Genomic DNA, 21,575 nt, shown 5'->3' on the forward strand with positions numbered 1-21,575 from the left:
CTTTGACTATGGGTATCTGTTCACTACATTTACTACATTTGACGTAAAATCGACAATGCTCTTCCTGAAACTTCATCATCCTCATTTTCATAATGGCAATTAGTTTATTCTTTACAATATTATGCGTCCGTTCCACAAATATAGAATTTTTGACTTTGTCGATAACAGAATTATAAATCGCAGGCTGATCGCTTTTCTGATAGCAATACTGCAAACCAATGTGAGATTTCTCTTTCTTAACTATAAGATAATAATTATCATTTACTAGATAATACTTGGCACATTGATAATATACTTCTACGTCCGTATTATTCCATTCCCTTAAACAAGATGATAACAGACAATAATATATTCCATCTGGAAGATAAGGAATATCTTCCTGCTTGTAGCCAATATAAAGCCAATCTGATACATGATATGTCGATAAATCAAATGGCGCAACATCTTGTTGCAATAGATATGGAACAAAATATTGAGATCCTGTTCCATTCTCATCCAGTTCACTTCTGATTGTGCATAGAATATCATAAGCTTCCATTAGTTCCAATATAGTTCTCGTATTATTTTCATCTAAATCAAATTTAAGAATAGCTTCATCGATGTATCTTCTTGACAGCCTTCCTGTTAGACAGGCTATATCGTATTCCTGTTTCATTGGTATGTCTTCCTGCGTAAAATTATTCACTTGTATTGGAATGATTGAACGAAATATATTTAATAACCAATCGACGTTTGTTATAATAATTGCTTCGCTGCGCACATTATCACAGTATATTACTTCTCCTAAATCATGTAGATACTTAAGCATTGCTATCATTTTTTCACGGCTTTCAAATAATCCGTACTCCTGAGCTAAGGTTTCCATTTGCTTCATTGTCATAATATTACGCACCTGAGAATTTCTAATTTCATTATTATCAGAAGATGTGGCTTCATTATGAATAGATTTTTTTAATAGTGCAGCCATAATATACCATCGAATAGGAATAGGATTAGACATAAACGGCAATTGTCGTATAAACGTCTTAATAATAGAAAGTAAACGATGACAACATTGTTGACGCTGAACTTTTGTAGATTCACTAGTATGATCAGGATTACAATTGAAAATAATGCCAGAAGAATAGATATTTCTGGCATAAGCGGGCATAGATGACATCAATCCAGATACAAATTTATTAAATCGAGAAGTTTGCTTTTTGTTATCTGTAATACAATCGCCATGAGAAGCTACCATAATAATAATAGGCAATTGATATGATTTATCTTTATCATTGATCTTTACAGTAATTGTACTTTGGCTTCTGTAGCAACCTATGATTGATTTAAGCCATTCTTGCATAGCCTGTAAATAAGTCATATTGCCAGTGGATAATTCACCCTTTCTTATCTTTACTTTGTTATTAAGTTCTTGAGTGATATCAAATACAAGAATATAAATGCTATTAGCTGAGATGAATGGATAATGAGTAACATGATAGATCGGATGACCACCGAAATCCCATAGCTTGACAAATTGATTATTATGACGTTCATCAGCCATTTGGTCGAAATTGGACGACAAGTAATATTTACGTAAGCTAAGCTTAGATTCCGATTCGATTTCAGTTTCTTTTGATGGAATCTCTACTTCTTGCAAATTACTTCTGACTAGAACAAATGGTGTATTGCCTCCTGGTGGATTTGTCTCTGATAAATTATCTGTGGTAGCGAATTGACCTATTTGCTGATTGAATTTATCTTGATTATCCATGCTTGTTTCGGCTAATTGTTTTATGGCTGCCTTCACTTTATCATCTAATATCTTAGTCCAATCACGATTCTCTAAATAATTAAGACGATAATCTTCAGTATTTACCAAAATACCAGTATTCTCAACCACCTGCGTAGGAGATGCATTTCCGATCAAATTTTGTTGAGAAAAAACTTTCCTAATAGATGATTTACCAACACCGCGAGGGCCAATAAATATACCGCGTATCAAATTATTATGTCCATCACATAGATTTAATACTTTGATATATGCATTGTAATATTTCATTTCTTGTGAATCTATATGATACAAAATGGAAAATATTTGTCATGATGTAAGCAGTATTTATCAGGGTCTTGTATATTACCGTTTTGAAATTTAATTGTAGATTTACCTTTGACTTGATAGCTAATATCACAACTAGGATCACTGATTGCATTATCACTGTTTGCTGGCTTTGAATCGTTGCTGGTTTGATCTCGTTTAAATAGCTTAACTACGCCATGAAAAATGCTTTTTACCGCTGACGTAGGTAACGAAAACATCGTAGCTCTTCTTATATTATTTCTCGTCAATCTAACTTCTGGATGACCTTCGCCGTAGATTGGTAGTGCAATATTGAGTGACTTATCGAACATCTCCAGAGCCTTGTCATATTCGCCTTGTTGATGATAGGTAAATCCAATATTGTTGTACAACTGGGCAACGTCGGGATGATTGTCACCAAGAACTGACAGTCGAATTTTCAGGGATTTATCATACGCAGAATGAGCCTCGTCATATTTGCCTTGATAACAATATATAAGACCAATGCTGTTATATGTGTTAGCAATATCGGGATGATTTCCATTAAGAACTGACAATTGAATTACTAGTGACTTGTCAAACATAGAAAGAGCATCATCATTTTTAAGCTGATAGGAGTAGACAACGGCTATGCTGTAATATATGCGTGCGACATCAGAGTGATTCGGACCAAGGACTAACAATCGAATTTTAAGTGATTTGTCTAACATTTCAAGAGCCTTTTTATAATTTTGCTGGTCAATACAGATGCGCCCAAGTTGATGATAATTATCAGCAAAACACACATCGCCTTCTTTTAAGTATTTTGTTTTCATTTCCAACGATTTGTTACAGTCTTCTAGTGCTCCATTGAAATTTAGTTGCATTCTTTTAATCTCACACTGCATGTCTAAACATTTAGCTATTCTCACTTCGTCTTGAAGCTTATCAGCCAGATGTTGCCCCTTTTCTTTCCATTTATTAGCTTCCGTCCATTCATATCGTAAGGTATGAATGAGACAAATATCAAGATAAATGTCGCATCGAAGTCGTTTAATAACGATATGAGGGTTAGATAGCATTTGAATCACTTCTAGAGCTTGTGTATAGCAAGACAATTCCTCCACAAAATTGCAAGCAGTCTTGCATTCCTTGCCCTTTTTGTACAACGTTTGTATATTAGGAGGTATCACAAAATGAGTAGACTGATCATCAGCCATCTTTCCTTTACCAATTTCGATTAATGGAAATGTTATGCTGATTCAACAGTATCAAGCATCAAAATGATGTTAGTTTTTGACACCAAGGACAAGTTAAAATAAACAAAAAAATTTCAAGCTAAGTTATGTGATAGCGATCGATTGCTTATTCGCGGATTGATATTAAGTCTTTACGCGATGATTCAATTATGCCGGTATAATTCTTTCTACTAGTTACTTTCAAATATAGAAGTTAAAAAATTTTTAATTATCAGAAATTATCAGCAACGTACATTCCTTATTGCATCACCTAAGAATCTAATTGAAAGAATACTCTACAACCAAGTAGTGATCGTAGATGATAGCTTAAGAATACAACACTATTGGAGAATTATTTTAACCAAAATTCATCCACTTAGTAGATAAAATTAATTTAACAAAACACGATTTAAACGAGCAGCATGCCCATAATAAGAATCAAATTATAATTTTTCTATTCTGATAGACAACCACAAGTTAATGCTAATTACATAGACGATTGTTCATGATGAGACAGTAGGTAGCGTTAGTTGGCTTTGGTTCACATCGTTTGGATGTCTATAAAGGACGTTTTCAAATATAAATGCTAATATAATATGATAGATGTCGAAATAGACGGGCTATTTATCGATTCTTGTTTAAAATCGGCTACTGGTCACTCAACTTGTTAAGATATAGGTTTAATTCTATCAATTTGACTTCACGCCACTTATTCCAAAGATGAGCAAAGTAATCAAATAAATTGAAGATGTCACAAACCTCTATTCGACAAATCCTTTCTACCTGTAGAAAACTGTATAGTGTATAGCCGCTGATCACTGATCTGCGCCTTCAAATACTATTATTTTACTGATGCATATCAGCAAGTACAAACTGCTAACTCACTAGCTGTGTTGTACTTACTGTTAGTGCTACTTGCAAAGTACTGCATGAGGAAGAACATTCTTTCGGTACAGCAGCAAGGAGTGGCCTACCGCCTACGGGGAAAATGTTGCTATAGTAACTAAAATGATTGTTAAAGCGTCAGCATATATACTTGCTAATTTGAAAATGGCAATCTTTAATTTTGCTACTAGCCACATCGGATATTCCTTAATTGCTGATTTGGAAAATGTAACATCTGAACAGCTATCTGAAATGCGATATCTGCGGGTAGCAAGGAGTTAGCTCCAGCTATAGTTTGCTTAATTTTACAGTACGAACATAATATTTAATTAAGTAGCTTAGAATGTTGAAGATAAAAGATAAAAATGACTTAAGTTTAAACATCGCGGCTAACGAAAGCAAAATATGAAACGAATAAATAAACCTATTCAGCATACCTTATACTTAGAAGATAATTGTAATTAATGATATATTTTATAAATAAACTATGATAGTTATAAACTTTGAAGTTTTCCTTCCGTATTATTCCAAAATACTGGCAATCTTTCTTGTTAGGAGATTTTGATTTTAGCAGTTCTACTCTAATTAAACCATGAAACTACTTTACCTGCTTGATTATTAAGTTCCATTATTTAAATAGTACTACATAGACTTGTAGCTATCAATACAAGTATCTTTAGCGAAACCTCTAAAAATATAAGCAATCTGAGTAAATCAAACCAGAGTTAAGGCACTAAAATTGCTAACAAAGTTCTTTAGTGCTTGCACTATAGGTCCCTATACTAAGATATGATTTCCTAACTCTTCTATATAATGCTTTATTTCAAGTAAATTTACAATTTTGGGGGCGATATGGTAATATCTAATTGAATCGGTCATACCGTTAAAGATTATGAACTATTACAAGTTAATGTAATTAAAAATCTACGCTTCGCGCTGATGAAATAATAAACGCAGTGTTTAAGTTCATAAATAAGTGCTTTAGACTTATAAATAATCTTCAGCTGATCCTTATCCTACTTTTTAACCATTCACTAAGATGCCATGGTTTTCAAATTAAGTGAGCATCAAAGCGATGATAACGTTATTGGAAAATTGGATATAAATATTAATACCAGCCTAAGCAGTTACCGTAAAATTATAATTGTGGCCACCTAAGCATAGATGCTTGATAGTTATGCCAGATATTTAAGTTTAGTCACTAGGAATATTTATCCGCTCATCGGTAAACTTAAAAACATAGAATACAACATTGGAGTTTAATCTACCTATGCTTTGTATAACTGGCTGATTACAAGTAGTTTTGACTCAGGAGCAGCCTTCAAGATATCCTTTGTGTTCATTAGGAAATGGCTTAGTTGACAGAAGCCACATATATATATTACGAACTACTAAATTACACAGATCTAAATTCAATACTTTTACATCATTTTAAAATATTTTTTATCAAATTTCAAGATATCTGATGTATTTCTTCTTAGGTCAATGCACAATGCACAAATGACAAAAATGACACTTTTGCAAACTTGAGAAAACTTGTCTTTTTGTCCGTTAACTACCGAAGTCTTTTCTAATTTATATCACCTTAACATTCTTACTAAGTATTATTTCAAAAGTATAGTTAAACTAAATTTTTCTGATTAACAGAGATTTAAATCAAAACAAAATCCGATATATCTATGCCGAAACATTCTATGGTCTAACAGAGCTAAAAATATCGTAAGTTTTGTAATTATTAATTTTATCATATACTCATAGTTATGGTTCACCATGTTTAGGTATATAAATATCGTTTAAAGAATGTCAGTTTTTTACATCAATATCTCGAAAAATTATTTGTCTCATAATAAAATTATATACTTGGTAGAAAATTATGGGGAAATCCGATTCAAGAAATACCTACCGATATTCTAAAATTTTTTCCAAAATTTCTTTCCTGTAAAATTTATTTCACTGTGATATATCTAGAAACAGAAAGTTTTTGCAAGCAATTACTTTATTAATCATGAACCATGGCTATATTAATAGCATGATATTTTTGTATAATATTAGATATCCTTCGGAAAACAGCATTAGAAGATTCTCAATCAATACTTTTCGACGACTGAACCTACTGAATCAATTGTATAAGAATATAAATACATCATGTCATCTTGTAATAGCTTATAATTATTATCCAGAAGGTACAATAACATTGCTAATCGAGGTTTTCAATGTAGGTTTTCCAAGTAATTTTGTGTTTACGAACTAATAATAGCAATGTTATTTGCCAGGGATCGTAATTTTACTTATTAGCTTAAATTGATATTGCATCTTTATTCCAGAGAAGTTGCAAAGACATTTATCAGCCATATTGACAGTGAAGTATTCTCTTTATTGCCAGCCATTTCAATCCTGTAAGAATATTCCAACATATTTACTGTCAAAGAGAGCTTAAGCGTAATTTTAAATCAAATTTTAAATTCCTTATATTTAAATTAAAAATATTACGTTATGAGAAATGCAGCTACTACTATATGTAAATTTCCGTAGCCTATATTGATATTCAGAAATCATAATTGCAGCTCAAATGGTATGTATCACTGTTGACAATTTCAGTTCGGATGCTTTCCAAGCTTTGATCTAGCTGCGACAATATATCTCGCATTATAGAACATATCTAATAAAGAAACTTTGCTTATGGATGCATACTGGGAGCTGATATTGGCTCAATCTAAAACGGAAATTAGTATTTGTATATCGTCAGGGCTGTACTGAAAACTGAAAATATATAGCTGTACTTTAGAAGGTGTGCGATTAAGCTTGAGGCTAATTTACTGAGTAATTTTTCTTTGAGACTTAATGTGATTTGTTATGTTCCAATTTCACTGTATCGATTAGGACTTTTCTATTCATGTTGAGAAAATTCTGAAATCTAAATTTTATAGATATATGAACGAAAATCGAATTAAAGCCATTTGTGACGGTGCATTTAAGAACCTTAAAAATTTAGAACAATTATAAGACATCATTATATATTATTTTAAAAATTATCTCCATTACAGTAGATGGATATGTTATTTAGATCAGTCTTTCAATTCACATTTATTTGGCTCATCTTATTTTGAGTAAAATGATACACACTACAAAATTTCCTGTTTAGCATATTCCAATGCGTGCTATTAGCTTAGCTTACAGAGTCAGCTGTAAATTCGTAATTTAAACTTTCAATATTTAATTTCTAACGTTAGAAAAATGTAACCATCACAAATAGTAACACTATAACCTACTATTGAATTTATCTTTCCAGCGTTTACCTACAATATGATTCTAAGTGCAGACGATCTCCTATCCACACGACGGATAGTAACAGCTCTAATCTCACTTAGACAAAAATCGACTCAAACTTTATTAATAATTAGTCAATCTATACTACAATTGCAATAACATTAGTTACCAGTGTTTAGATAATGTTATACAAGTATACAGTTATCGATTAACATGTAATATGTCATAGAAAAATTAATTTAAACACATTCCTAGATAAATTATTTCATAGAAATTAAGTTACCATATCCATGTAAAAGTTACTTCGTAGCAACCGTATGACATCGATGGAAAGAATTGGATAGATATTTGGGATATATAATCGGCATTTCAATGCCTCTTACGATGGTGAAATATATCATAAATGGGTTTTTTTAATTCTATAGATTGACAATCTATAAATTTAGATTTGAGTTAGTAAAATAGAACCAAACCACAATGTTACACCAAACGTTCAAGCGCGCTTTTAACCTTACGTGCTATGTTTTTTCACTATTAGTTTATTAATCGGAGAAAATTCATTTTTCTCTGTCCTAGCATAATGGCGATTGAAAGCAGCTAAAATTAAAAGGAAATTAGACTACAAACTCTAGAATAAATCCATCTTAGTCATGCAAAATCGAATACTTCATTATAATATTCTTCTTTAAAGCTAAATATCGTATTTATGTACTGTATATCTTAAAAACAGAATTTTATTTGGCTATCAGCTTCGGCCTTACGTTTGTTTAAATATGAGCGCACTGTTTCATCGTTCCATCTTTCAGTGTCTAGTATATATATGTATCAGTTTCAATAAATTTATTAAGTATAATCAAGCATTTTAGGAAACTTGTGAGCTTTATTTCATCTTACGATTATAATCTCAAATAGATTACTACTGTCATTGCAAACTACTATGTACTGTAAGCAAGTGGCAGAAATAAACGTATTGCATATACATTTAAATTGAGCCATCGCTAATACTTTAAAGATGCTCATATTCTCTCTTGTGTTTGCATATGTCAGTAGATCTCTCTAGTAAAGATTGCGATAAACAACATATCATTAATATATTTCTCAAATTATTGAGTAAAGTCATAATTTTTTCTAACATTTATTGTCTCTAATTTTAGATACTTATCATCAAATGACATTGCAATCATAAATAATAAGACCTTCCTTGGGTTACGTAAATTAAAGTGCTTGTAAGTGAATAGCATAGCACTTTCTTTCAGGAACGTCTAGATTATTCCTTGAATATATTTTTGAGCATCATCATGGTAAAATACAAGCGGTAGCCTCGGTATTTATCCAAATTGCTACCGCAATACTTCATAATATGAGAAACATGGTTTTTAATATGATACAATTTAGGGCAATATTTTAGATTTATTCATGAATTTATTTCGAATCAAATATTTATACAATCTGGAAAAACGGATGTAATTCGGTAATTAGCCTCAAACAGTTCTTGACGTAGATTTCAAATCAATAGCAGTAGCTAACATACTCACGATAATAAATCGATTGCTTTATAAAAGAGTTTATAGATGTGAATGAATATCCGCGTGGTACATTTCGGCGATAAACTATTACAAATGGCATAGTATACTATATTGCACTGTACATATGTTACTGTGAGGTTGATCGATGAAGAATCTTCCAAACTTTGGAAAATTAAGATTTATTGAACAAATCCTCGTTGACGAAGGTACAACGTAATCGATTCGCTGAGGACCTCGAACGAGAAAGAACTCTCTGACTATACTAAACTACTCGCTTCTATACTTTTCGGCGTTTACAGTCTTAGCACCTTACTTACTTACTACACACTTCAGTATTAGCATCTTCAATGCAGGATAGTTTCCATCTTTCATGTGGAGCTCTAGTGTGAGCACTGTAGCACTCCTCTTCAAAAAGATTCCAATTACTAAGCTAGCTCTATTGAATACTTAAGCCTCGAACGAGAATATCGATCCCATGTTGAGCACAACACCTACGGTAGACATTACTAACTATATCATCCACTTAGAATACTTTATTACACTGTCTTCCATTTGCCCACCTCGAATTTGGTGGTACTAAAGAAGTATAAAATTCTACCAATGCAGGCGATATTACAATAATTTCAGCACATAGGCCTGATCAAGTATAAATCAATGTAGTAGGGAAAAGGATCAAACTGTACAGTATGCTAAAATGCATCCGTTCAAACGCTACCAATTACTATCTGGATATTGCAATTTTGGCTTCAATTTGTACAAAATGGTTCGCAAATGCATGGTTTTAAGATGGACAGTGTAGATCGATATCAGTATAGGAAGGTTCATCACGATGGGTCTTTTTTAAGCGTGCTTCTTGTCCTTTTTACTATTCAAATAGATCCTAGAAAGCAAATCTCATGGTAGTGTACAACTATAAATTGCAAGTTGTAGTATTGTCCATTTCAATAGTTGTACTGCCGTCCATTGCAATAGTTTATTGACTCAAGTACTCGATTGCCTAAAAAGTTGGTACCCATTCCTGTGTACAGGACAGTACTGTACTGTATACAGCAAGTTGAAAGGCGAATAGCAGGAGTCTTCCAAGTCCCTGGCTGCAACATATCGATGCGAGAGAGTTGAATATCGCCATCCAAGATCTGCCACATTGCAACTTGCGCTCTGTTGATTAGATGATTTGCTAGTAGAAATAGAAATAGTCCGTATCCAACCGTTTGAAATCAGTAATGTCTACCAGGACATCCATGGACTACCGGAATTGATCCATAGAGTCATTGTAGTGGCTTTTTTTTTCTCACTTTCATCACGTTTTCAACTTGGTTGCAATTCAAGGACAGCCAAATCGACGTCTATCATCAAGTCATTTGGTCATTTATGAGGAAACGTTTAGACATCCATTATCAATCCATTTTTATTGACTTGCTTGCCACCACAGTGCAGTAGATTGTATCATCGCCTTGACCAAGTGATTTTATACGTGATATTATTCCTTGCCATCACATACAATTAGCCATGATTTCAACATCGACTATTCGTCGAAGATTATTTTTATTCATTTGCGCGATAGCAGTCATCAATTACTTTTTCATCAGGAGGCATATCAAAAATGAGGATTTGAAGAGACTGCCTGAGCAAGAAGAATTAATGAAGCATAGGAGAAGTGTGGTAAGCTGTAATAAGTAGAGTAGCAAACAGACGAGTCAATCACTCTTCATCGTAAACGAGTGGCTATTTCAAACATGATTGTAGCTGCTCGATCCACTCTTTACTTTTCAAATAACATCATCAAAATCGACTGTAAAACGATCTAGCCGATCATAATCATTCCATAGTCATACAAGTACTGATAAATGCACAATATCTTGTTCTATTTCATGCAAGATGGAATAGCAATACATGAAAGTTTAGTCTGTCTACTACGCCAGTGTCAACGTTGTTGCTAGTCATTGGAAGCAATACTACTCTTGATATTGAATACTGGATGGGTTAGAATACAGCAATTCAATCCATTTAAGTTCAACTAAACGTATTCTACATTACTACAGTCAAGTGCAACAGTCCGTAACATTCTTCACTAGTTACATCAAGTAGATGAACACTTTTCTGCTAGTCTTTTGTCAAATTCTTACTCAAAACTTTTCTAAATATTCCCTTCACATGTTGAACGACTGGATTATAGCATCTGGAAATGTTGTATCTCAGCCTCCCCGATGATCAATCAAACAGCTATAAAATTCACCAAGAGTTCAGGATTGCTTCTGAAGTAGTACCTGGTGAAACTACGAAAGATGTTACCCTGGTGGCACATTGTACTGTCAATAAGTTACACCTTCTGCTGCCTCTTGCCGAAAGATGGAACGGACCAATGTCTATCGGTAAAAATGGATAGTATATGCTGCACTAGCTGCTGTAGTAAATTAGCACTAGTTAATACCTTTTTCTTTTTGCAGTGAAACACAATCTACTATAACTTATACAAGGTCGTCTTGACTTCAACAGCAGCTGTACTAATAGACCTAATTGAAGAGCTAGAGCCCACTAATATTTTCCATCCTATTCTACTGTAGTTGTTTTTGCTCCTGGAAATGACGCTAGGATGACCAGATTCGCTATTGATGGCTTACGTCAATGCAGCACATATATTCGTGACTATGCAACATTTCATCTTGTGTACCCAACAGCTCTATTACCACCTTTTGACGGAGGGACTGGCGAACTATTCACCGAGAGAGAAATGGAATATGCAAACTTTTGCCCCGAAGTTATACCGAATCGAATTAAAGCGTTATCGTCCCATAGTAGTTATGACGATGGCTATGTAAGAGCAACAAGATATGTGCAAAAAATTCACAAAACTTTCAATAGCTGACTACGTCGCTATAAGTTCTACTTTATCGTTCTTGATTCTTAGATTCCCTATCCAAGTAATTTATTGCGAAATATTGGCAGAGATTTTGCCAAATCTACCTACGTATTTGTTATTGATATTGACATGGTTCCTAACAAAGGACTATATCATGAGCTCATCAACTTTTTGGAAGAAAAGAAGTTATTTGATAGCATTGGTAAGTACAGTACATTAATTAGTTATACTGGATTGTACTTAATGAATTACAATTACTAATATGCAAATCAATCAACATACTACCTGGAGTACAATTCTACAGCATCTTTTGAGTTTCAGGTTACTCATCAACATTTTAATTGTCTAATCCCAATTACTAATACAATATAACGCACATCGATAGAAAAGAACGCTTATGTCGTTCCCGCATTTGAAATAAACGAAAAGCGCGATATACCTAAAAACAAAGCAGCTTTACGAGAAGCTGCAGCTAGACCGTTTTATCACGAAGTGTGCGAGAAATGTCAAAGACCATTGAATTATGATCGATGGTGGAAGTAAGTAATGTGCGTTGTCTGCTAATCGTGATTACAAATACATTAGTTCACCGAGCGATTAACGTGTCAGTTACTCTTATGTACCTTAAATTATTTAGCCAGCCATAATCAAGATATTTTATATGTCTTCTATTTTTAAGAGCGAATAGTAACAAGGGTGTCCTTGGTCCTGCATATACCTTAAACTGGAAAGATCCATGGGAGCCGTTTTACATTATTGATTCGAAATCCCCTTCTTTTGATGAACGCTTCAAGCAGGTCATTCTAAAAGTGATTTCATGTGTCATAGCAATGTCATGTATAATTTTGCTGCAAAATTTAACATCTTGCAATTTTAATACATCTTTCCTGAATTATAGTACGGATTTAACAGAATCAGCCAGGCTTGCGAACTGCACCTTGCTGGTTACAATTATGTAATATTGAATAATGCGTTTGTTGTCCATCAAGGACTGAAAACACCACATAGTTTTCATAGCAACAAAGATTCACAAAATGCCCGCAATCGAGATTTATTCCGGAAATTTAAGAAAGAATTAAAAGAAAAATATCCCACCACGGATAGACACTGCTGAATATCTTGATTGATTCCCTTTAAAAGCCAACCTAGAATTATTCTAACTTTAATGGCACTAATTTAATACGCAATTACGTTATTGATAGTCAAACATAACAATGAATGAGGAGTAGTTACCGCAATGGCCATCACTCCATATTCTATACATAGATTTGAGAAAATTATATGATCCAAGGTTCTATTTTCTTAATTCATTCATTAATATGTATCTAGTTTCGACTTAATTTTACTGTACATAGATATTTTCTTATTCTGTGTTGATGTTACATTAATTTAAATCTTTTCTTAAAGCCGGATATCGTTTACAACAACTGACGGTATACTTCAACAATATGTTATATAAATTACATGAGGTCATTTGTAATATATCCAACAATTTGATCATATTCATGATAGCGATAAAAAAGTTTTGTTACTTTAATAAATATTTTATCTAAAGAGAACAATATCACCATCCAAGTCATTTGAAGCTGATTTATGCTTTGTACCTTGTTTACCAAACAAGCTAGCGCACAGATTATTCCTGCGTAAATGAACAGTAATATTACTTACTCAATTAGTATACAATCATAGAAGTAGTTTGTACGTTATGTTTTCCATTTAGCATACTACATAACATGATGCAAAATGTGTAGAAACGATCAAATTACCTAGCTGTGTCTGTCCACGTTCCTTGCCTCATTGGCGCCGCGAAACTTATCAACTTATCGTGAACATCATATCTAAATGAACATATGCCAATCGTAATATGAACAAAACAAAAATTAACAATTTAATCATGTCCACATCAATATATCAAGCAGCCAAGTCTTATTTAACCTTAATTTTCTGCCTTTGCTAGCTTTGGTATCCACTTTACGCTTTACTTTACTTCTTAGCTGTTGAAATTGTAACCATTGCCTAAAGTCCAACAGAGGAATTCATTTACGCAAATTTAAAAATAAACATGTAGCAACATATATCATTCGACTTAAGAAGTTGATTTATTAATAAAAAAACCCCGTGTGGATTGTAGTTTAAAATTACCTTCCCATTGCTAGTGGATCCGAATCTTTATTAAATGTGGACTTGTATTCAATAAGTTCTCGTAAAAGCTGCGAAAGAGCATACTAACAATTACCTGAGAAATTGATCGATTAAGTTATGATTTCAAGAATTAAGTACTATCTACATTCTTACTTGATGGTAAAAATCACTATCATCAAATATTTCTGGATCGTAATCTTTTAAATGGGAATCACGAGCATCTTTATCCTGTAATTTTGTATCACATATTAAAATAGCTGACAGGAAAAGAAACCAAAATAATTTTAAAACTTTTTCAATACCCGGGAATCATTGTTCTCAAGATTTCCTAAAGCTCGAATTGGTATGCGCCTTAACTGAGTCCGTTTAATAAGTCTTTCTTTATCAGACAATATCTACGTATACAACATGAATAATTTTATTGTTAACTATTTGCTTAAATAACATTTAAGTTTGAGCGACGTTTAAAGTCTTGTGACTCAGGTACTACACAAAGAATCCTAGTAATAACCCTTATTCCAACCTTTTGAATTTGCTGCGGAACTGACTGATCAAGATCACTAAATTTCTATACAATAAATGAAGAGTAACATATTAAGGTTATTATCATTATCACAAGATTTAGCTCATTACAATTACATTAGATTGTCACACCTTGCTATTCAATTTCCCAAAAGCGATTTGAGTTCTATCGCTCCATTTTTTAATAGCAGTACCTCTAAATTTATTTAATATCGAAGCTCTTTTATCTATTACTTCATCGTAATTTCCCTATAATAAAATTATCGCATGAATACCCACAAAAAATTGAGTTAGACGAATCAATACATTGTCAGAAGCAACCGAGTATAAATTAAAGTTAGGGTAACCAAGAGGACCTGACCCCACCAAAGGTATCAAGGTTAAAATTGCCTTAAAAGATTCAATACCTGAAATCTCCTCTTTCTGGATTTTCGTTTATCTTCTTTTATCGAGTTGTCACTATCGGATTCTTCTTCCTTCATTTCACTCGAAGAACATTCTTCAGAATTTTTAGCAACGCTTTTAATCCCATGAACGGTTTCATCATCACTAGGAATTTCATCGTCATCATCACTATCTTTAACGTCTCCCGACTCAGCAAGCGCCTAAACAGCGTTAAAAAATTGTAACAACTCTTCAATGAGCTACATGCAAATGGAGCAATACTTGATATGATCTAGGAAAACTCTAAAACTTGACAGTGTCATTTCGTAACACTGTTTTCATACCTTGTTAGAAGAGTTTAATAGCAGCTGTCGGGTTTCTGGATACTGCTGCATTAACTGTTCTTGTAGCACCAACAACTCGCTTAGTAGGCTTGCAACTGACGACTTGCATTTATGCAATGCTGTTTGGAATGTTTTACCACCACACTCAATAAAATTGGAATGTATATGAAATTGTGGTAACTGATTGGCTACTTGTACTACTGATTGCATCTGAATTCGCCAATCCATGAAACAATCCCATAATTCTATCGATGAAAATTTGATAATAGCATAAGGAAAAATTATTTCAGTACACCACTTTCAATTAGCACTGGAAGCATCGCAAATGCAACTACATTAGTATTCTTACGTAGCTGAGCCTTGGTCGCTTCCCCCTTTTCGATCTCTCCATCAGCATCTCCCTGAGTAAAATTTTGTATCTCATCGTCATCTTCTTCTGACGTATCTACTGCCTCCTCATCACCCCTTTCGCTTACATTTTCATCTTCTTCACTAGCACCCTGTGCAGAGTCTTCATCTTGATCATCGTTCGCAGTTTGTAAATTCATCAGCTCATTACTTTCATCATCTGAATTAATTATCATATTGATATGGTTAGTATGGCGCATCCATTTGCAGTCATTCCATACAGTATAAGAGGAGGTAATTGTAAGGCTTTAAATTCATATATCAACTTGATTCAAGCATACTAACTGATAAAAGTAGAATTATGGAGTATACTCATTATTTAATTAACAGTCTATGTGTATGAGGGATTGTAAAACACGTTCAGCTCTGTAAATTGCTGACATTTTAAAGATTAGTAGTTTATGTTGCAAACTGGAGTCATTACTATTCATGTTCCACGTACGACATAGGTAAAATAAGCATATACGTAAGATCGCATGATTACCAATTAAGTGTAATACTACTATGTTCTTACTATTAACGTCAAGTTTACAACTACACACTAGTGCACAGTCGATATTTGAATTACCACTTTGACTCAAGTCTTGATCGCTATCGCCATCCAGGCTGGACTGTAATTCAGAATCTTGCTCACTCTCACTTAGCGATTCCTCATCTTCGTCTGTATACTCTTCCCTTTGCCGATGAATATCATTCCTACTGACAGTACTTCCTTGATACTTTTTATCGATCTGGTCAAGAAAAGCAACATTGCCCGGTCCTTTTTTCGATTTGATCAATCTGCTAGCTGCTAATCCTTCATCGCCGTTGCCATCGTGATCACCACTGGGATCACTTGCATGGCACAACTTGGCTGCTGAACTCTCGTTCCAGTAGTCTTCTTCAGGATCAAACAGAGGTGCTGGATTTTGCAGCTTTTCAATTTGTTCTTTCAGGCTCATGCTTATTCACCAATCGTCATGAATTATACAAGATCAATCTTGCAATCAACAGGATATTCGTATGATGCTTTCCTAATGGAGGGGCAAGCTATCATCAATGTCAGTATGGAAGAGAATGGATTTGGAGGACTCGCTTTCTGGCATGCGCAGTGTATTCCACGAAGGTGGTGGTGAGTAGCCGGTAAATGGTACAACTACTCGAACACCCGCTACTATTAAGTGAATTAGACCAAGTTTACCACAGCAGTTTGAAACATTTGAAAGGATCGGCAGCATCAAACTTTTACAGGCATCCAGTACTGAGACAGCAACAAATCGATAGACAGCAAAAAATTCAATTTGTAATATTGCAATTTGTATGAAATCGGAGTTCGGTTTGTGACCCTTTCCTAATGCAGACTGGAGGTCACTGTCCTAACCGGAATCAGACAGAAATCTGGACAGAATCGTCTGGTAGAACAGCAAAGTAAAACTAAATCCAGTGCGCATGGGCGGGTCTTGCTCAGGATTCAGCGAATTAATCCGAAATGTATGCCATAAAATTGAGTCAAAAAATCCTTGGAAGCGATTTGAATCATCCCCTTGTTGATGTTCTAAACTTCTCTTATTGGAAATGAGTAATAGCTTGACTGCAGCTGCTATATTAAGGCTCATCGACTGAAGTTGGTGTTTGACCGATCTTACTGATTCCACCCATAAGACTAATTGCAAAATAGTTCTTGTACAGTGCTACTTGGACTTTACGATCAATCCTATGCTGGGATTTCAGGAGCTATCACTATCTTAAAAAGTCCTTTAGGCCTATTTTATGTGACTAAGGTGGGCTACAATGTTGTAGAGCTCTGCAATTTGCCAGGATATGCTGAGTGTTTCTAGTAGAGAGTAAATATTTGAAGGATAAGTCAGACCTTAGCTAAGGATGTTGTAAAATGAAAAATGTTTTAGGCCCATTAAATGTGACCATGGTGGGCTACGATGTTGTAGAGCTCTGCAATTTGTCAGGATATACTGAGTGTTTCTAGTATGGAGTAAGTATTTGAAGGATAAGTTAGACCTAAGCTAAGGATATTATAAAATGAAAAGTATTTTAGGCCTATTAAATGCGATTATGGTGGGCTACGATGTTGTAGAGCTCTGCAATTTGCCAGGATATGCTGAGTGTTTCTAGTGGGGAGTAAGTATTTGAAGGATAAGTTAGACCTAAGTCAAGGATTTTATAAAATGAAAAATGTTTTAGGCCCATTAAATGTGACCATGGTGGGCTACGATGTTGTAGAGCTCTGCAATTTGTCAGGATATACTGAGTGTTTCTAGTATGGAGTAAGTATTTGAAGGATAAGTTAGACCTAAGCTAAGGATATTATAAAATGAAAAGTATTTTAGGCCTATTAAATGCGATTATGGTGGGCTACGATGTTGTAGAGCTCTGCAATTTGTCAGGATATGCTGAGTGTTTCTAGTGGGGAGTAAGTATTTGAAGGATAAGTTAGACCTAAGTCAAGGATTTTATAAAATGAAAAGTGTTTTAGGACTATTAAATGTGACTATGGTGGGCTACGATGTTGTAGAGTTCTGCAATTTGTCAGGATATGCTGAGTGTTTCCAGCGGGGAGTAAGTATTTGAAGGATAAGTTAGACCTAAGCTAAGGATGTTATAAAATGAAAAGTATTTTAGGCCTATTAAATGCGATTATGGTGGGCTACGATGTTGTAGAGCTCTGCAATTTGTCAGGATATGCTGAGTGCTTCTAGTGGGGAGTAAGTATTTGAAGGATAAGTTAGACCTAAGCTAAGGATATTATAAAATGACATCCGATAGACTTATACCGTATTATGATCATTATGGACTTAGCCCCATTTGGAAAGTAAACTTACATGCATACAGCTTATAACGACGTAACGTAATTATTCAGTTAATACGTAATCTAGCAAGAAACTAGAAATTATTTTAAACGTAAGCTGAAAAGAACATTATAAATAAAGCAGCTTGAGTAAGCAAATATCAATTTCTATTAAGACAAATTACTCAAAAAATAGACGGGGCATTATTCAGCTAGTAGTTAATAACACGAACTAATATCGTCCACCGTTTCTTCCTTCCAGTACCGAATATTAAGGTAAAGCATTCTAACTCTACTCGAGGTAATCTCGATATACGTAGAATATAAACATCATGGAGCTTATCCGTATCAGGATTAAATTGACCTATAATAAAAAAATTAACATGCTCATCGCTATGTTCTCTCGTGCGACACTAGGTCAATCACGCAATAATCTCTAAACATTACCAGTCTATCATACATAACACTCATAGCATTGGTATTTATCGACTATACATCATCCAATAACCAATTTACCAGTTTCCATTCAATGCGAGTGTTGAAAGAGTCTAAATAGATTGATTATGACCCAAATTAGGGGTACATAGAAGCATTCGAACAATAGTTTACTAGATTTTGTTTGAAATAATGACAGCCTATTTCGCGCTAAATATCATACAATATTAATGCCAATGCCCGTAGCGGTTACTATTGTGAATTGTCTACCAAGACATTGTACTTATAGATTAATTTAATTAAAATATTGATCCATTCTACTGATATGTATGCATATCTGCATAATTAAATCAATCATTTTTTTGTTACCTTAAATTATACATATTATTTATTGTAGACCAACTAGATACTGATCCATTGACTATACTTCCATTGCACTAAAACGCACTAAAATAGCTGCAATGCTACTTATACTACAAGTCTAGTAAACTGGTCGAATTATGCGTCAATTTCAGGTCGTAAATAACAAGTAATTCTTGCTGGGACGAAATCTGCTTTATCAGTAAATAAATTCTATCGGCAACATTCGAACCACTCATGTATATAATGTACTGTATCAGTAGATAGGATGGAAGCATCTAAGTGTTTCTAATCATTCCTTAAAATTTATAAAGTTAAAATTTGAAAAGTATTTATGCCGGTATGCGGAGTAACTGAGCTAACTTTTATAACTAAATTGGCCAATGTAACTAGTATTGTCAAGGATATTCAATGATTGATCTACAAACTTACTTTTAATAAACTTTAAATTATGCAGAATTAATCAAAAAATAATTCGTATAAAAAAATTTAGTCGTTATAGAGCTAATCTTAATATTATGCTATCAGAATTTAATTAGAAATAATAAAGTAATAGATAACCCATAACTAATAATGTGATATATTATACTATAAATACTTATAATTTGTTTAATTCTTAATATGGAGCGTATAACTCAGCTTAACATTGACCCATGCAGACATTTACTCGTGCTAAGTTACTCACTGATACCATTTGATATTAGCAATAGCCAAATATTCTGTGAATGATAATCAAACTAGAGTATATTTTGCGATAGTAAAGGTATAACGATTTGTATTCAATATTTCACTATTTGCAATACCAGAAAACTGCAATATGGGTGCAAAACAAATCAATATAACGGCTGGTATAAAATAAAATTAAACATCTTGACCTACTGCTATTTTAAACAATTATAATATTCTTGTCAAATTAATAGCCATGGTATTTACGCTTTATTCCCCAGCGTTTAGTTCAATTACTGAGATTCAGACAATTACTAAGTATGAAATATTACTTTATTCTATATACAGTTATTAATTCTGTAAAATAGTGAATAAATGATAAATACAAGAGCAGGGCTATAAAAATCGACCAAACATACATGAATCTATCTACAATCTAAAGTGTAATATTGTATATATATGAAGCATTTTTTTCATCTACTGTTTGTTATTTGAATAATTCCGATACTTCCTAGAATAATAAAAATCAACGCAATGAAAATTTACTGACAAACAAATTACTATGTTTAAAGGATATCCATCATTCTCAGATCGGTGCTAATCTATCCAACAGATACTGAAAGAGAACAATTTGAATACTGCCTCAAAAAATTCTCAATTTTTTTCTAGTTAAATCATTAATACTTTTATATAATTTTCAGTTGTAGCGACACGAAATAGTAAATTTTAACCTAACTTAGACTTTAAAATTTTCTTTTTATGTAATTTAATTTACAAATATTAACTGACAGAACATTAATATGAAATAAATATTTTGAAAGTGTGTCGACACAATGATGGAAAATGTATCCGAGTTCTTTCTTAGATGTAAGTCTTGATACATGTTACAATACGATGATGAGTAAAGTTATTATTACTCAGTAGGTAATCATTGAAAGCAATAATAATAATTTGATTTCGTAGTTGCGACAATTCAATCCTTATGGTACTGCCAGCATGCGGCTGAACGGTGAATACTATCCCAGCTATCAATAATAACAACTTACTATTTACGGTAACCCAAGCGACGTTCAATAGCTCGGCAGACATTACGTTATATTTACCGTTGCTCTGTCTATCGGTATCAGATGCCATTATATCTAATTGATTGATTGATTGATGATCGTAGCGAAAACTTATTGTATCGCTAATTCTGTAGACTATCATAACGAAGTTACTATTGATGGGAAGTCTAGGTAATTCAATATAGAAAAGGCAGTTACAATTTTACAAGCACTGCCAACCCCTACGAAGAGTAGATAGATGATATACGGAAAGTAATCAATCCATTTTCGGATTGGTCTGAAAAGCCGTATCATATTACTACATATTAATCATTGGATGCTTTAAATAACTCAGTAAAGATGATTTTTATTGCTATCGAGTAATATATGGAAAGAAAAACAATTAGTTACTGTATCAACAATATCCAAGGAGAGGCATGATAATAGATCTTAATGATCATCAGACAAAAATTATTTCGTCGCTACTGCTAATGATTCACTTGTTGCTGTGACAGCCAAGAGAGTTGATTTTAGCAGGTATCGATCAAGATTGGTTGCCCAACGATCGAATATTTTCTCCCCGAATAATTTCTATCATCCCATTTGACAAATTAAATTACTTATTATCTTAACTGATATTTTGCATCACTACTCTAAACTAAATGGATATATACT

The 21,575-nt window shown here is 33.4% G+C and overlaps 3 protein-coding genes across 3 annotated transcripts; 1 reads left to right on the forward strand and 2 right to left on the reverse strand.

Moving 5' to 3' along the window:
- Window positions 1-2,310: 2,310 nt before the first annotated feature.
- TRIADDRAFT_4820 (uncharacterized protein) lies at window positions 2,311-2,796 on the reverse strand (the record flags this gene model as incomplete). The annotated part of the gene is made up of 1 exon (XM_002115575.1): window positions 2,311-2,796. A coding segment is annotated over one exon (486 nt), but the record flags the coding sequence as incomplete, so codon positions are not given.
- An 8,343-nt stretch (window positions 2,797-11,139) lies between these two features.
- On the forward strand, window positions 11,140-12,928 carry TRIADDRAFT_29667 (uncharacterized protein; the record flags this gene model as incomplete). The annotated part of the gene is made up of 6 exons (XM_002115463.1): window positions 11,140-11,326; window positions 11,519-11,787; window positions 11,863-12,016; window positions 12,200-12,353; window positions 12,494-12,611; window positions 12,713-12,928. The coding sequence occupies 6 exons, from the start codon at window positions 11,140-11,142 to the stop codon at window positions 12,926-12,928; spliced, it is 1,098 nt and encodes a 365-aa protein (XP_002115499.1).
- Window positions 12,929-13,359: 431 nt separating this feature from the next.
- TRIADDRAFT_59502 (uncharacterized protein) lies at window positions 13,360-16,555 on the reverse strand (the record flags this gene model as incomplete). The annotated part of the gene is made up of 12 exons (XM_002115576.1): window positions 13,360-13,453; window positions 13,581-13,652; window positions 13,750-13,830; window positions 13,957-14,024; window positions 14,110-14,184; window positions 14,259-14,351; window positions 14,480-14,524; window positions 14,611-14,727; window positions 14,886-15,083; window positions 15,207-15,451; window positions 15,556-15,774; window positions 16,129-16,555. 12 exons carry the CDS (start codon window positions 16,553-16,555, stop codon window positions 13,360-13,362), a joined length of 1,734 nt encoding a protein of 577 aa, XP_002115612.1.
- Window positions 16,556-21,575: the final 5,020 nt, after the last annotated feature.

The sequence above is a fragment of the Trichoplax adhaerens genome, genomic scaffold (genome assembly GCF_000150275.1).
Source record: "Trichoplax adhaerens TRIADscaffold_11 genomic scaffold, whole genome shotgun sequence".
Taxonomy (NCBI): domain Eukaryota; kingdom Metazoa; phylum Placozoa; class Uniplacotomia; order Trichoplacea; family Trichoplacidae; genus Trichoplax; species Trichoplax adhaerens.